Here is a 17,575-nt window from a genome sequence, read left to right on the forward strand (position 1 = left end):
AAATATAGTCCCGGAGTACACAATACCAGAATCACCATCGGCAACAAAGTGTAATCCACGACTATGTCTAAATCTAATACACATACTCAATGCATGAATGTAACATACACACAACGATCATGGTATAGGAACCACCTTGGCCACATTGGTTTCCATCACACATCTCAACATACATCACATATCATAATTTTCAATTCCATAAGCATAACAATTCAATATATAAACATGTTATCATATTCACATATGCAATTAACAATTAAAAAGCATTCATGATTTCTAACATATGTGAGCAATTTTTACAATAGTTAACACTCCATAAAATAAAAATCAACCATCCCTCACCTTGGTTGTACTTGGTCGGGTTGGGTCCCAAGTGTATCAACTGGTGTTCACTCGCTTTCGTTCTTGTGGTATGTGCTTGTCTCTATCCTATGTACAAGGGTAGATGGATGTCATTATATGTCGAAACATTGGAGGGGACCCATAAGGGTTACCCCCAAAGGGTATAAGTTCTGTTAATTTTTGACAGTATTGGACATGTCACTGGAAACAGGGAAGAATTTCACTAGAAATATGAGAAATTTCACTAGAAACACCACTGATATTTCCAGTGGACCCAACAGAGAGCTCACAAGACCCTGGGCTTCACAGAAAATAGGCCACCGGATCCAGTCCAGGCTGTTTCTGGTGGGTGTTTCCATTGGGTTCCCAGAAATGAGCCCAAGGAGTTAGGGCTTCCAGCTCAGGTCTGATTGCCGGGTGTAGACACCGAATTTTGTCACCCCCCGACAATGATGACAATATGGAGAATTACATGTTAGACATTTTAAATTTGGAGAATTTTCAAGCTAAAAGTAGAAAATGATCATTTTTCCCCTATAAACTTTCACAAGAAAATGTTTTCAAAAATTAGAATTTGATGTTATGGATTATTGTCATTTGTCCCCTCCAGTCGGACATTACACTTTGATGTGAGAACTATGCGAATCGACGCCCGATTCTCTCTTTCATTATCTGATCCGAGTCTCTACTTTATGCATATTTTCATAAAGGTTCCTGATCGAGACCACAATCGTGTCTCACATCATTGGATAGTGCACGGACTGATCTTTCTAACGACATATTACACGTCGAATTCTGACTAACGGTTTGAAAGATATGACCCCCAGAAATTGACTCCAAAGTTCGGTATCATATTCCATTCCGAGCGACCAAGGAGTGCCACATGCCGCCCAAACCCCTTTGTCCAAAAGCAAGCCTTTTTGGACAATTCTCTCTTGTTTTTTAGTCCCACATCGGAAATAAGAGAGAATTGTCTCAAGTCCCAAGGCTATAAGTATAGCCCTTCCTCTCTTCCAAAAGGAGGGAGAAAAAAATTGAGAATTTGGGAGAGATGATGGCCCCATTAAGGTTTTGGCTAACTTCTTCCCTCTAAAATCAAATATTCTCCAAGTCTAAAAGTTTAACACATTAATCCTTCCTTGAGCCTGAAGATCTAGTCTAGTTCGGTTCGATTTGGGGCTTGAAGTACAAGGGTTATCTCCCCTTGTTTCTTGATTAAAGCCAGGTTTAAGGTATTTTTCTTCTCCCAATTGCAATTTAGAACTAGTTTATCTAATTTAATAGATTAGGTTTAATTAGTTTCAATTCGGTTTAATGTGATTTATTAGATATAAATTGGTTTATTCTGATTCAATTAGGTGTATTTAGGTTTAATTGGTTCATTTAGATTGATTAGGTTTAATTAGCTTTAATTTGGTTAGTATGGTTTATTAAACGTGAATTAGTTGATTCCGATTCAATTGGGTTTATTTTGCTTTAATTGGGTTCAATATAGTTTGATTTGGGTCATTGGGTCCAATCAATTGTTTTTGCTAATTCGTTTTATTTTTCATTTTAATTTGTTTTTCTTTCTTTTATTGTTATATCTTTATTCAATTAATCGGTTTTATTTGTTGCTTAAAATACTCACTTAATAAGTAGGTTTGATTATATCTATTTTTGATTTATTTTTGTTCTTTAGACATAAACCCTTAGATTAGGATCTCAAGCCCTAATCTCTTCCCCCATCTCTTCTTCCTTTCTTTCTTCTTTTCCGTGTAGCAGAAAATCAGCTGCCTCCCTCCTCTTCTTCTCCTTCCCTTCTCCATGGCTGCCACCTCCCATTTCTTCTTCCAAACTTGCAACCCTTTCCTTCTTTTTCTTCTTCTTCTTCTTCTCTTCTTTTCTCTTTTACCATGGCTGAACCCTCTCCACTCCCTTCTCCTTCCTTTCATTTTCCTTAACCGAACCTGCAACTCACCTCTTCTCCTTCTCTCATTCTTCTTTTTCTCTTATGTTTCCTCGCTACTGCAACTGCTAACCAGCAGCCATTGAACCTCCTTTCTCCTTTTTCTTCTTCCTTTTCTTCTTCTTCTTCTTCTCTTCTTTTCTCTTTTACCATAGCCGAACCCTCTCCACTCCCTTCTCCTTCCTTTCTTTTTCCTTAACCGAATCTGCAACTCACCTCTTCTCCTTCTCTCATTCTTCTTTTTCTCTTCTATTTCCTCGCTACTGCAATTGCTAACCAGTAGCCATTGAACCTCCTTTCTCCTTCTTTTTCTTCTTCCCTGCTGCTGCAACTACTAACCAGCAGCCACCGAACCTCCTTTCTTCTTCTTCTTCTTCTTCTTCTTCTTCCCTGCTGCTNTCCTCTTCTGTTCCTTCTAACCGAACCTGCAACCGAACAACTCTTCTCCTTCTCTCCTTCTTTTTCTTTTCTGTTCCTTGCTGCCGTATCCACGAACCTGCAACCACCTATACACCTCCTCCTTCTTCTTCTTCTCATCTTCTCCTCCTCTTCTGTTCCTCCTAACCGAACTTGCAACTCACCTCTTCTCCTTCATTCTCTCCTCTTCTATGCTCCAATCTCCTTCCCTTTGCCAAAATCCATCTCCAGCCCATCGTCTTCTCTTCTTCTTCCTATTTTATTTTCTTGTTTTTTTTGTTATTTCTTTAATTTACTGATTAAATACTCCATATTTGTAATACCCACAACCTGTTATTTCCTTTATGTTTTCTATGTGGAATCTTCCCCTCCTTTTGTTCTTTATTTTTCTTTTATCCATTTTTGGTTTGATTTTCATTTTATTTCCCTCTTAATAATGTATGGGACGTAGTCTAGGGTGTATGTTAGCAAGGGCGTGGTTGGCTCCCCCTCAAACCGGCTCTTAGCATTAGGTGCGTTTCTTGGGTTTTCGGGTTTATAAAAATGAACCCGTTTCGGTCCATTTCTTTTTATCTCAAATAGTGTGTCCCTTTAGAATTAATTGTTTATTTAATTTAGATTCGGATATCTTGCTATATTGATAATCATTAGATTTAGATAGGTTAGTCAATGTCATGTTTGCCATGCTTCGTGTTTATTAACATGTTTTTGATACTTGATGATTCTTTCTTTTGTTTAAATCAATTCATTTTTCTCATGCATGTAGGTTAGCTAGTATTCATATTTTGTCCACATCTCACTCATATCACCACATGGGACATTTACAACCATTGTATATTTAACATAATAGTTAGATTCCATTTACTTAAATTGAGGTAGTTAATTAAATAATTATTTTAATTAATTAAATGAAGTCTTAACTCATTAGATTAATTAAGGTTCATAATGCATTTAATTGACTCTTAAAATTTGGTTTTAATTGTTTAAATTATTAGATTGATTAGGTTTTCCAAAACTTCCATCTGGAATAGTTAGATTTGGGTAGCTTTCACCATTTAATTCAAGCTTTTATCTTTCTTTAAAAAATCTTTTTACCTATTAGATTAATAGATTAATTAGGATTGCAATAATTCATTTCACAAATTATTAGGGATTATAATTAATCATTTTAATTAATTCAATTTAGGATTTCATAAATTCATTAATCGACCATCTAGGTTAGGCTCAATTAATCTAGTTAGTTCAATTTAGGGTTTCACCAATTGCTCAACTAATCCTAGGTCTAGGCTTATTTAATTAGCTTAATCTAAGATTCATAATACATTAATTAAATCATTTAGGCTTTTTAATTTTTAATTAGTATAATCATTTCATTATTTGCATCATAAAATAGCTAGTATAATTTAGACACTTGGCTTAGGGTTTTCACATGTCATACTTAGATACCTAGTTTATGGTTTTCATTGACCTAGATTTAGGGCTTGTTAGTAAGATACAAACAAACTTTGGTAAAAAAAAAGAAGACCGGCCTTGGGGTCAGGCAGACTGGGTGCCTAACACCTTCCCAGTCTGTCACTTGACACTTGTCCAAAATCTTGGTGCAAACCAGCTTATCCATTAGAGTCATTAGTCTCTCTCCCTTGATCGGGGGAGACATTTATGGGTCATAAACCCTTTCTAGGTGGCGACTCCCTTTTACCCATAACGTGTATCCCCCCTTGGCATTTGATGACCAGGGGATACTATCTCATCTCATTAGGGTTGAACCCTAGCGTATGTACGCGCGCTACGTGTCATATCGGGATCCCGACGGAGGTCCATGATACCTGCAGAGAGAACGATGAGGAGCCACAACTTACCTTCATCCTGTGGAGGATATATTTTCCAGTCATGATTCCTTGCATATGAAGTTTGAGAGAGATGGAAGTTGGGGAAGGAGAGCCTAGTGTTTAAATTCAGAGACCACATAAGACATGTGAGAGAACGGTGGTAGTGGTTGAGGAAATGTAACTGAAGAAATGACGAGGAAGATGAATGGAGAGTAATATTCGATCTCAATCAATTCTGGAAAAGAGAAATGGCAAAAACGAAGGGAAAGTTCAGAGAGAGAGAGACTCCACTTTAGAGAGAGGGTACCTTGTCCGTACTTCAATCGTAGAATCCAAGAGAACAACAAACAGAGGAGGAGTTCAGCGAATGGCTTTGGGGAAACCCCTAAAGCATAACCTTGATTTCTTCCGTATATTGAGTAGATCAAGCGAGCAGATTGAGCTTCTTCAAGCTCACAAATTCTTCGTCTTTGAAGAAAACACGAGCAAGTTTATTTTGTCAGGGAAGCAAATCAATGTTTTTCGGGTTACTCGATCTGCTTGCTCGATCTACTCAATTTTCGAAAGAAATCAAGGTTAGGCTCTGGGGTTTTCCCAAAGCCATCTGCAGAACTCCTCCTCTGTTTGTTGCTCTTCTAGATTCTGCGATTGAAGTATGGACAAGTTACACTCTCTATCTAAAGTGGAGTCTCTCTTTCTCTCTCTTTGAACTTTTTCTTCTTTTTTGCCATTTCTCTTTTCTAGCATTGATTGAGAAAGAATATTACGCTCCATTCATCTTCCTCGTCATTTCTTCAGTTACATCTCCACATCTCCTCAACCACTACCACCGCTCTCTCACTTGTCTTATGCGGTCTTTGAATTTAAACACTAGGCTCTCCTTCCCCAACTTCCATCTCTCTCTCAACTTCATATGCAAGCAATCATGACCGGAAAAGATATCCTCCATAGGATGAAGGTAAGTTGTGGCTCCTCATCGTTCTCTCCGTCTTTGTTTTCTTTTCCGATTTCTTTCATGTGCTCTCAAAATTTACAAATTAGAAGTTGAACCACCATTAGAACTTTGGGTTCAAACAATGCAACGAAAATATTAGATTAAAGATTAATGGAATTTAAAAAAAAAAAAAGGGAAATTAATGAGCCAATTTTCACAACACAATGAAGGGAAAATTAGAAACAACTGCAAAGGGTGGATGCAGGGCATTTGGTAATTATTTTAAATGATTTTCCTATGAAAAAGAAATGTCAGACAAACATTGAAAAATTTTACAACATATTTTACCTCCTTAAAACAAACATTGAAAAATTTGCCAACATTCCATGTAAAATTTTATTATCGTTATAAAATTATTTTGGGTGACGGTTAAACTTATACTGTCACCATATATTATTTTGGATGATGGTTACACTTATACCGTCATCATATATTATTTATAAACACCATGGTATAAATAAAACCGTCACCAAATATTATTTTCGTAGACACTAAATATATCTATTACCCTTTAGAATGCGATAGAATTAGACGACGTTAAAATTTACCATCTCGATAAATTTGTAGGATGACAATATACATACGACCGCCACCCAAAAAGAGGAATTTTAGTTTTCGCGCCTTGATTCATGGTGCTACCTCACTCCCTCCGCCCTCCCTCTATTTTCTCTCTCCAAATCTCCCTCTTGCTATAGAAATTTTTTCCCAGAAGTATCAGAACCGTTACCACCATTGTTTCCTCTCTCTCTCTCTCTCTCTCTCTCCCTCTCCAGATCTCCCTTTTGCTCTCAAAACTCTTTCTCAAAGTGAGAACCGTAACCTCCATTCCCTCTCAAACTCTTTCCCAAAGTGAGAACCATAACCTCCTCTCTCAAAATCTTTGTCCATCCTAGTGCTCTCTCTCACAAATTACCCTAACCCTCAGGTATTCTTTTGAAAGCTGTCTTTACATTGCTTCTCATTGGAAGCAAGGGCACGAGCTGCTCGGCAAAAGAGCTGCTGGTGAGTTTCCCTCTATTTTATCGTTTTGATCCTTTGATGGCAGAAATTTCTTGATTTTGTTATTTGATAAATCTGTAGTGTAGGTGGTTACATTGTGGTTTTTTTTGCTTTTCTTTGAAGGTTCTCTTTTATTTTGTGATCAAGTACAGTTGTAGCTCCTGAAAAATCAAGTCAACCACGTCAACCTTAAAATTTCTATGGAAAATGGAAAATTTAGAGATGAATCATGAATGAGATAATTAAGTATAAACCTTGGGTGTTTGGCATTAAGGATTTCGTTCTGACCGTATTTTCACCAAGAGTGGCCGTCTTCGATGGGTTTTGGAGAGACCTTGATCCAAGTCTACCATTTTTCTGCGGAGTAAAAAATTATTAGCTTCTGATTGGAAACAATTTTTCTGTTCTTAATTCATTTAGAGTTTTACTAAAAAATAAAATCGTTTATTTTGAACGAAAGTGATTATTAATTATGATTATGTGATTTCTTAGATGAATATCCCCTAATGGTACACAGTATTGGAAATTCTCATAAATCAACCCAGAGCGCAGAACAGAATACCCAATTAAGTACAGAATCATAAATTAGAACTCAAATTTTCACTGTGAGGAATCAAAGGGAAGTGGAACTCACCTTCTTTCTGTTTGATATCTATTTCCTGTTTCCTTAATTTATGTGGTTGTTGTTGGATTTGATTTGGCTTATATATGCTAGACTCTGAAAGCAATGCTCCAGTAGCGTTTCCTTACATGTTTAGCTGCATTTTCCCCTTTTCAACTAACAACATCTTTGTCTGTTATTTATTTGAAATGCTGATTTTGTGTATGCTATCTTCTTGAAATCTTTATTTTGTGAGCACAACACATTAATTGCAGTAATAAGGCTTTCCAACTGTGAATTTTGGTGGGGGTAGGGAGAATCTAGGCTTATGTGTACTGTTGTGTTTATGGTTCAGACTCTGTAATTTTAATATCAGGTGCTATGCTGGATGGTGGCATCCATATCCATCTCTTTGTTACTAGTGTGAGATGTAGATGGTGTCTTTTGCCTGTCATTCTCAGCCATCATATGTGATATTGTTCCTTGTTGATCTGGATTAGTATGAGAATTCGCCCAAGTCACTCACTTGATCTATGAAGCCAAAATACAAGGATTGAAAACTATCATTTCAATATTTTGTGTGTAGATAGAGAATTCTAATGATCCTGAAAGAATCCTTTCAGATTTTGGTGTAGGAGCTGAAGTGAGGGACCTTTTGCATTGAGCAGGATAAAATGATTTGCTATCAATGAAATTAATGCCCCACCTTTCTTTTAGTTGTTGAATGCTAATTTAACACTAGCTCCTTTGATTTTTAGCAGTTACATGTGTTGGTAAAAGATGGTTCAGAAGATGTATGAATAGTATTATTGAATAAACATAATTAAAACTTTATTAGAGGATATCCTTGCACAAAATGAAGACCAGATTGAAAATACTTTTTCCACTCTGAGGCCTTAGTTTGAGATTCTCTGTCCTAGTCAACAAACCGGAAAAAAAAAATTAAAAAAAAAATGAAGGGTGAAGTAAGAATAACTGTGTTGGTAAAGGATGGTTCAGAAGATGTATGAAGAGTGTTATTGAATAAACATTTGAACTCAAAGTTTGATTGATGTAGTTAGCCACACCCTTTGTGAAATCCTGTTTTCGAAACTCTGTCTCTCAATGCATCCTTAATTGAAGGGTTTTTCATAACAATTGGGGTGTCAGATCATCTTAATCTAGCAACCCAAAAACTCATCAGTCTCATCTTTTATAGTCCACTCTGTTACACCAATATGTTTGCTCCTGTCAAAAGCTGCGTCACATTGTATGACTGCAATGTTGGAATGAGGCTTAAGCCCTTGTGTAAGGGTGTTCATAACCTGGCCTGTTCCTATAGTTGTCTAAGCTATCTGCTAAACTTCGAACTAGAAGCATTTATAGTAACCTTACAAAAATGATTAGAATTCCAAGCATTCCAAATATGATAGGAAAATGGTTTCAGCATTAGAAATCATTTAGATAGAATTCTTTTTCTAAATGTCAGTATCCTTCATGAAGGGTATAAACACCTCCACTGTTGAACTCCCTTCAATGCATTTTGTTGTTGAGCCTAAAATTGATCCCCTCTACACATGAAATGCAAAAGAACATGAGTATGCAATGCAAATTCAATTCCATTAACATAGTAGGCAAAACAATGGTATCAAATGATCAAAATGTTTTTTATTTACAAATCTCATTGGCAATCCATCTTTTAGTACTTTCCACATAAAATTCTTATAAGCAAGATTGCTAAGAGTTTTCCTCCTTTCCATCTTCTTAATCTTGTTTCATCCTGTCATCTGGGATTCAGATGTTGCATTCTCTGCGACAGTGTGATACATTCTTTGTTCTTAATCCCAACTTAATCTCCCCCACCCTTCTCCCTTATGGGGTTGCTAAAAGAAGAAAAATGAAAGATAGAGCTGTTTCTATTTCCTACTTTGCAATGATGTTTGGGATCCTGATCCGATCAAAATCGGCCTGGATCTGTGGCCCTGGGCTGCCTGTAGATCCATTAGTGCTGCTGGAATTGGGATCAGCCTGATTTTTTAATCAATGTCTACCGTTTTCGCCTCAGCCGGCCGATCCATTCTACCTGTATATCCATTAGGGCAGCCAGAATCAGGATCAGCCTGATTTTTTAATGTCTCTTCACCGTCATAGCTTCAATCACAGATCGGATCTGATTTGATTTTTTTTTTTCAATGGGAAAAGTACAAGATTACTCAACTCTGTCCTTCGAATTCGATTTCTGTGAGATGAATTGATCCATCAAATGCACAGAAACGCAATGAAATTCAAGTTATCCAACTGAGTATCCTATAGTACTTCCAAACATGCTTTTATTTTCCTGTCCTAGGAACCTGTGTAGAAAAGCCCCTCTGCATTGTTACAGGAGATGCAATCCTTATGTTGCTGTGAACTCATCCCTAAGAATAGGGAAAGAGTTCCGTCGAGGAAAGTTCGTCTTCTTGTATGTGAAATTCTCAGACAACAGAATGCTCTAGGCCAAAACCTTGTAGTCTCTATGTGTGGTGAACAGCATGTTATCGTAGGCCAAGAATGCATGGCCATGTTTGATGCACTCCAGTTGTCACCGCACAAGAATGCAGCTGTGCTCTGAGCTGAGGTTGTCAATATATAATCGAAATCGTTTATCGGAATCGAACTCGAACGGTTATAACCAAACTGAACCGCACCATAGTAAATTGATTCGGTTTTGGTTTTATAGGCCGTAATTCCGGTTCAAAACTGAATCAAACCAGAAAACCAATGGTTAACCGACACCTAGTATTAAAGACTTGAAGTGTTTTGAATTTCGATGGGTCTCTACGAAAAAAAGGGGAGAAAAAAAAAGAAGCAAAGTACTAACTGAGAAGAGAGCTTCACTTTCACACAATCACACTTCCTGATTTTTTAATTTCTAGGATCATAGTTAATTAGTTATAATATGTGTAGTCTTTTACATAGAAAGTATATTGTCCTTGGAAAAATAAATGTATATTGTTTTAACTCTTTAGGAAATTTAATATATGTAGGATTCACACTAGTTGTAGGATGCAAACCATTTTTTAAAACGACACTATTAACCCTATGTAAGCCGGTTATGAACTGAATAACAAAAACTGATTAAAAATCACTAATATCGAAACTGAACGAAAACAATTATGATTTCACCTTTTTTCTATCCGGTGCGGTTTTGGTTTCACCTTATCAAAATGTAAACTGAACCGAAACCGAACCGAATAACCAATACCTCACCGTTTGACACCCCTACTCTGAGCTTGTGAAGACGATGCACCCCCCCCCCCCCCCAAAAAAAAAGAATCTGCTGTTCTTTAACTTCTGCTCGCACGGATGAAGAAAACTCAAGTTTTTAGGGTCGATTGCATTCCAAGTACAAAGGAATCATTGGCCGGTCATTGTTTTGAGTATTTTGTTAGGTGTGTTAAGGAGGAGGTCATTGATCAGGGTTTGATAAGAAAGATAGAAAGCCAAGTTTCGAGGAACAAGACTTTGAAAAATTAAAGATATGCTATTTTTTTACTTTGATAGTGTAAATTTTTGATGACTTTGGCAAGTTTTGGATGTGATACTGGCTTAACTAGATATTAGTGATCAATAATAAATTAATAATATAGTGATGTCTTGATTATAAAAAACATATACTCTTTTTGCTTTGGTAGTGTAAATTTTTTTTACTAATATTCCATTCATAATTTATAATGGCAGGTACAATCCTACATAGCTGCACAACTTTAAGGATCAATGCTAGCAATTACTATGTATTTGAGGCTGAGAAGAGAGTTGTTTATTTAGATTGGCACCAATAGGTTCGGACACAAGCATTTGGGCTGGATTATTTATTTATTTATTTATTTTTATCATTGCTTTCTATACTATGTTTGTAGAAAGTGTAATGAAACAAATGGATTTCATGATTGTAAACATTTTTGTTTTTAAAAGTTGAATGAAACAATGAATTCTTAGGTTATATGGATGTGTAATTGATATATCTTTTTACAAAATGAAGAATGGATTCAGGTATAATTACAGGTAACAATGATATTGTAATTTAAAAAATACAATTTTTTTTTTAAATTACATTTATTAATGATGGATAAAAACAACCATAGCAAATATTACTTATGGTGACGGATTAATCCGTCACTGAAAGTGTAATCAAAGACAACAGTAAAAATATTATCGTTTCCCAAAAATGAGTTATGGAGACGGCAAAAAAAAAAAAAAAACCATCGCTAAAAATGTAACTTACGGTGACAGTAAAAAATAAGCGGCGCTTTTACCGTAGCCCATTTTCGACTATGGCATTATGGGCTATGGAACGGCGACGGATAAAATTTCCATCACCCTTATTTTTGGTGACGGATATATATTTTCAGAGATACTTTTTTACTGTAGCCGAAAATTGCTTTCCTTGTAGTGCTATCATGTGGCTGAGTAGGTGGGCTAAAGTTTTATATATAGGAAGATCCCAAAGGCTAAAGTTTTATATATAGGAAGATCCCAAAGTCCTCTACTAATATGTCAAGTTTTAGTCCAATCAAACTTGGTAACCTTGCAAAATAAAGTATGGAAAAATCCAAGACCATTAAGAAGGTGCATGGACTTATAAAGGGAATGGTATGTTATTTGTTAGAAGAATAAACATAAGACTGAAATTTGACACATGAAAAATATAAACAATTTATTTTTTTAGATATGTATATGTAATGGTTATAATTACCACATCACTCTTTCACATTGCAGAACAAATGTTGCCCCTCACCAATTTTTGTATATGGTATGCCATCTTTTCTTTGGAAGGGTAAGGATAGCACTAACTTTCTTCATCCTTTGAGTTGGGCTAAGTTTAGTCTTCCCAAGGAGGGAGGTTTGGGTCTTCGTAGAGTTAAAAATGCCAATATTGCTAGTATTGTTAAACTTATCTGGAAAATGGCTTCAAAAAAGAAGAGCATTTGGGTAGGTTGGGCTTATTCAAGATACCTCAAAAGTGAGTCTATTTGGACTACCACATACTCTACGGATGTCTCCTGGGCATGGAGGAAAATTCTGAAATACCGCTACCTTGTCTCTAATCATATCAAATCTTCCATTGATGATGGTTCTAAGACTTATCTTTGGCTTGATAATTGGCACCCTGATGGGGTTCTAATTGTTAAATACGGTGATAGAATTATATATGATATGGGATCGGATAAGTTGGCTAAGGTGTCTTCCATTCTTCGAGATGGCGTTTCGGACCCTGGTCCTGGTATTTCAAATGCTTTGATTGAAATGTAGAATAAATTACCAAGTATTCAGTTGAGACCTAGGGGTAGTGGTGACATAATCCAGTGGATGCCTAATTCCTCTTGTTGCTTTACCTTAATCTCTGCTTGGAATTTGGTTTGTTCTATTGCCCTAGTTGTTCCATGGTACAAAATTGTTTGGTTCTCCTCTGCTATTCCTAGGCATTCATTCTCAATCTGGAGAGCTATGACCAATTGTCTTTCCACTCTAGACTTTCTTATGCATAGAAATATTTCTATACCTAATTATTGCCTATGTTGGAATTCTTTTGAAAGCCTCGAACACTTGTTTTTTGATTGTCCTTTCTCTAAGTCGGTTTGGGGAAGCATTCTTCGCAAGTTTGGTCAAGTCCTAGAATTATTCTTCCTTTTGAAAGAGAATGAAAATGGAATTTAAATGCTTTTAATGTAAAACCCTTTGTGATCTAGTTGGCATTCAATGCAACATTGTATCATATTTGGTGGAAAAAGAACAAAAGAAGATGGACTACCAATTCTCCTTCACTGCAGCAGATTAGGGATGCTATTACTTTTGATGTGAGGAATAAAATTCTTCATAATTTGGCAATTTGCCCAGATACAAATAGAAAACGGTTCCTAGAATTTTCGTGGGACCTTCCTCTCTTCTCTCCTCCCCCTTTAAATTAGGTATCTTCTTGGGACCTTCTATCACCCCACCCCCATTTTCTTGTATCATTCTCTTTCGTATTGTTTCTCCCCCCTCCTTTTAATTGTTTCCCTCCCTTCTTTGCTTGTTTTTTCCTTCCCCGCGTTTTATTGTGTCCCTCCCTTCTTTTGCTTGCTTCTTCCCCCCTCCTTTTTGGGATTGTCTCGTCTCTTAGGGGTTTGAGGCTTATTTCTTTGTTTTCACTCTGGTCTAGCCAATTTGGCTTTGTATGTTGTATTTGTTTTTCTTTCCTGCTTTAATATATTTTTCGTTCACCCAAAAAAAAAAAAAAATCCTTATGAGGGTTGTCACAAGTACTAACAGGGTTCATTTTTTTTCCCCCTTCTTTTAATTGGTGCTCTAAAGATTTTTTTACATATGCCTCATTCTCCAATTTGCCTTGCTTCTTTTGCATCACATTTGCCCATATTTACAAATAAATTCTAGCTTAAAATAGCAAAGCTTAGGAATAAACATGAATCATTTTTATGTTTGTTTACTCTGGCTAGGTTTCAGCTTCGGAGTATTGATCCTAATGGATCTTATGATTACTTAAGAAAATATATTGAATTTCACATAATTGAATGGTAAAACAAGTTTGAAATGGAGCTGTTCAAATATTAGACCTTATACAACCCAGTTTGGACTTCCAATCGAGACACCATTTGAATGTTGAAATGGATCTTGGTTAATTTGATGTTGGAAAACTCTACAATTTGTTTTGTACTTAGAAAAGAGCATAGATATCTAATCCATATATATTTTAGATGGATTACAGGTCCATGCATGGATACAAATCTTTGACGCATTACAGTTAAGCTTCAATCCTTTATATAACAATTCATAAGGGATAAGAAATATTTATTTAATACAAAAAGTAGAAAGTTCACTGAAGATGATGAACCTCATTCCCATTATGCATATCAAATTGATTACATCAACACATGAACTCAGGAAAAGCTTTATATTCAGTTCTTGGATAAACCACAGTCTTTGATTCCTGCAAGTGCCTTCTCAAATTGGCTCCATTTCTGCTCAAGAGTCCCACTGTATCCGATGGACATCCTTGTTAACCCCGGTGAGATTCCTGCCATCTTCTTTTCCTCTGCGTTCATTTCGCTACTAGTACTACTTCCAGAGCATGACATAAGGGTCTCATAGTAGCCCAAGCTAACAGCCATTAAACCGAAATGGGTGCTGTTTTGCAGATGACCCATCAACTGGTTTGCCTTCTCCTCCGTCTCCATGTCTAAACATAAGATTCCACCAAACCCATAATTCTCATTTGCCATTGACTTGAAAAGAGTGTGGTCTGGGTGTTCTTCAAGGCCTGGGTAAATAACCTTGAGCCCCAATTTCTTCATCCTTGTAGCATAGACCATTGCTCGCCGGCAATGTTCCTTCATTCTTAGGCCTAGGTGGGGAATTCTTTCGGAGAGCTCGAACGCAACCTTAGCATTCATGGTTGGACCAAGAAGCATCAGTGCCCCTTGATGAAGATCCATCATGGAATTCACTAGGCTAACTGGCCCACAAATTGCACCTGTATCACCATATCCATAAATTATTACCCAATAAAATGATAAGGAAAAACCAAGACTCCATGATGCTCAACTATATAATAAGTATCTAAGTGCATTCCTAAGTTACCAAAAAATGTGCATTCCTTGGTTTGCTCTCCAAGAATTGACTTTTCTTTAGTCTTCTTAAACTCCATTTCTTGGAAGATGTCGCATTGTTATCGAGAGAAAAAAAAAACCTACTGTGATGGCAACTCTGGGTCATGTTGGTTGACTTTTCGAGTCATATTTTTTTGGGTGAATTAAAATATATTAAATAAAAGAAAAAAATGAAATGCAAAGTCAAGCCATAGGCTATTCAAAGGCTGAAGCCCAAACAAATGAAGAACCAAGGAAAGGGAACAAAACAACCATCAAGGGGCACACAAAAACCTAGGGGTGAGGGCAAATTACATACCAAGAAACTAGCTATTGATTCAATGTCAAGAACTAGGTATATATTTATTTAATTTCGTGATTGCCAGCTCCTACTGATGGAAATTTCAAAGGTGTGGTCTATTCCAAAGGTGAGGTCTATCTCTCATTTGTTGGCTTGGGTCTGTCTAGGTTCAGTCCTTTGTTATTTCTCTTCTCCTTTTCCCTTCTAATTCAATGGATTCTTATATTGAAAAAAAAAAATAATTAAATATATAAAATAAAAGAAAATAAAATAGACCCTTGGATGTAAATGGATCTATAATGGAAAGAAGGCGTGGATAAAGATTACTTACCAGCAATAACATCGGCCCCACCACTGATATATTTGGTGAGGCTGTGCACTACTATATCTGCACCCAACCTAGCAGGGGACAGTACCATGGGAGTGAAGGTGTTATCTACCACAACCTTCACCCCCTTATCGTGCGCTATCCTGCACAGCTCGGGCAAGTTAGCAACTGTCAAAGTAGGATTGGACATTGATTCCACGTAAAGCACATTAGTCCTTCCCTCCACAATAGCTTCCTTCACCATCTCATGATCTCTCACGTCCACAAATGTGGTTGTTATGTTACAAACCCTAGGAAGGAAATGATTCAACAATGCATGTGTCCCACCATACAAACAACAGGATGCAACCACGTGTCCTCCAGTACTGCATAATTGCATCAGGACCGTCGAGATTGCTGCCATGCCGCTTGCTGTGCAGTATGCTGCCTCCGTTCCTTCTAAGGCTGCGATTTGACGGCTGAGATTTAAGACGGTTGGATTGAAGTGACGGCTATAGATGAAGTAGCCTTGGTCAGGGCCAAGCTGGCCGGTAAACATTTTGCGCATGGTCACTGGCTCCATGACTGTGAAGGTGGCTGAGGCTTCAATTGACATGTTGATGCCACTGCGCTCACCCAACTCATGCCGTGCTGTAGCAAGAGCCATAGTTGGGTCATTGCTTGCTTTCTTTGGCTCGTTATTCAAATACGAAACCATCAGTTCCTCTGGCTTCTTCTCTATTGAAACAATGTTTGTTTCTCCCATTTGGTCAAGTTAGAGAGAGAGAGAGAGAGAGAGAGAGTTGTGTGGATGGATTGAGTTGTGGATTGGAGAAGAAATATTTAGCTGTGAATGTTATGAGAATAAGAGAATAGAAGGGGTGTTTTATAGAGAAAACTTATAAATAAAGTTTTACTGATAAGAACATGTATTATACATATATTACAAATAATAAATTTTCGGAACTCTCCATGTGCCAAACAATTGTAAACGTCACAAGATGATAAACTAGTGACACATTTCAAAATTTTTATCTATATAATTATTTATTTCCTCATGCCTCGTGGAAAACGCGTACAATGTGGATAGATACGAATCTTCTGTAGTAATCTCTAGTTTTTCTTATTTTTCCATTTTTTAGGGCAGAGACTAGAGTTCCATAAAGAAAGAAAAAAAAAAACCATTGCAAGTGGATGATAGGTTGAGCTCAATACTAAAAAGATATCTGTGGCAACTAGAAAAAGATGCATTCGCAGCCCAGGTTCTGCAGCAGCTGAAGGATATATATGCAGACTGAGATCTGAGGGTGATGGCACTAAAGACAGTAGAAACTTAACGAACTATCTCCTTTGCGTGCGGGTGACTCCCATCTCAAATGTTATCACCTTCAGCTGCTGCTGCAGAACATGAGCTGATGTTTAGCTGAGGCTTTTCTATTTTCAACATATCAAAAATGAATTCAGATCAGTTTCCCATCTGTGAACAGTGGGCATACATCTTCAACCACCATGTATCCCAGCTATGACACACGAGTCAGAGTAGTGTCATTGCTGGGATGGAAGGTGGGGATGTCCCCACCCGTCCCCATGTGGGGACCTGAGCCAAACTCATTAAAACTTAAGGGTTCTAATTTCACGATCACATAAGCCAAACAATCAACCAAAGTTGTACTTGGGTGGGGGTGGGGGTGGGGGTGGGGGTGGGGGGCTTAGATGCATCCAATAGGAGGTGCAGGCATTTTCCCCCTCCCCCTTGTGTATGAGTGAAGGCGGACGCTTCTGAGTAGTGTTCTTTTTTCTCTAAATGAATTTAGACTTCAATAGTGCTGTTAAAATTCAGCTTAGAAAAAAGCATATGTAATTATGTGGTATGCATTTAATATGATTCGTCTATATAAATCCAAGAGCAAAAATACTCGTTTTTCTTCTTTTTATTTTTCGCTAAAAGATCCAAATAATTTCATTAAAAAAAATAAAAAGAATAGTACGAAGAAAAAAAAACAGACACCGCAAAAAATAGAAGGATTATCTGCAGGCTAAATTTCCATCTTTGCCATTGTCATCAGTAGGAAAAAAGTCCCAAGAAAATCAACCTAACAGAGGAAGATTACAAAAATTGATGACAAGGATGCATATTAGCTTCCTGCTCAAGATCCCAGACCATCAAAGGGGGCCATAGAACCACAAGATCAGAATTATCAAATCTAGCAGTTGAGTTTGCAGGGTAGTCCGC

General features: G+C 37.0%; 1 protein-coding gene and 1 long non-coding RNA gene across 2 annotated transcripts; one reads left to right on the top strand and one right to left on the bottom strand.

Annotated features, from left to right (window-relative positions):
• The first annotated feature begins 6,131 nt into the window (after positions 1-6,131).
• Positions 6,132-11,091, top strand: LOC122092417. Its single transcript, XR_006144127.1, has 2 exons — positions 6,132-6,532; positions 10,830-11,091. It is a non-coding gene; the product is annotated as an uncharacterized LOC122092417 (long non-coding RNA).
• Positions 11,092-13,862: 2,771 nt separating this feature from the next.
• Positions 13,863-16,100, bottom strand: LOC122090851 (methionine gamma-lyase-like). Its single transcript, XM_042660581.1, has 2 exons — positions 15,367-16,100; positions 13,863-14,619 (listed from the first exon to the last, which is right to left on the bottom strand). Exons 1-2 carry the CDS (start codon positions 16,058-16,060, stop codon positions 14,045-14,047), a joined length of 1,269 nt encoding a protein of 422 aa, XP_042516515.1. The 5' UTR covers positions 16,061-16,100; the 3' UTR covers positions 13,863-14,044.
• Between the last annotated feature and the right edge of the window lie 1,475 nt (positions 16,101-17,575).

The sequence above is a fragment of the Macadamia integrifolia genome, chromosome 10 (genome assembly GCF_013358625.1).
Source record: "Macadamia integrifolia cultivar HAES 741 chromosome 10, SCU_Mint_v3, whole genome shotgun sequence".
Lineage (NCBI taxonomy): Eukaryota > Viridiplantae > Streptophyta > Magnoliopsida > Proteales > Proteaceae > Macadamia > Macadamia integrifolia.

What these genes read in the sequence shown, in the direction of transcription:
- LOC122090851 (XM_042660581.1), bottom strand. Translation starts at nt 16,060, where the DNA reads ATGGTTTCGTATTTGAATAACGAGCCAAAGAAAGCAAGCAATGACCCA. An exon ending in TGGGGCCGATGTTATTGCTG is followed by an intron (nt 14,620 to 15,366) that starts GTAAGTAATCTT and finishes ATGGTGATACAG; the next exon opens with GTGCAATTTGTGGGCCAGTT.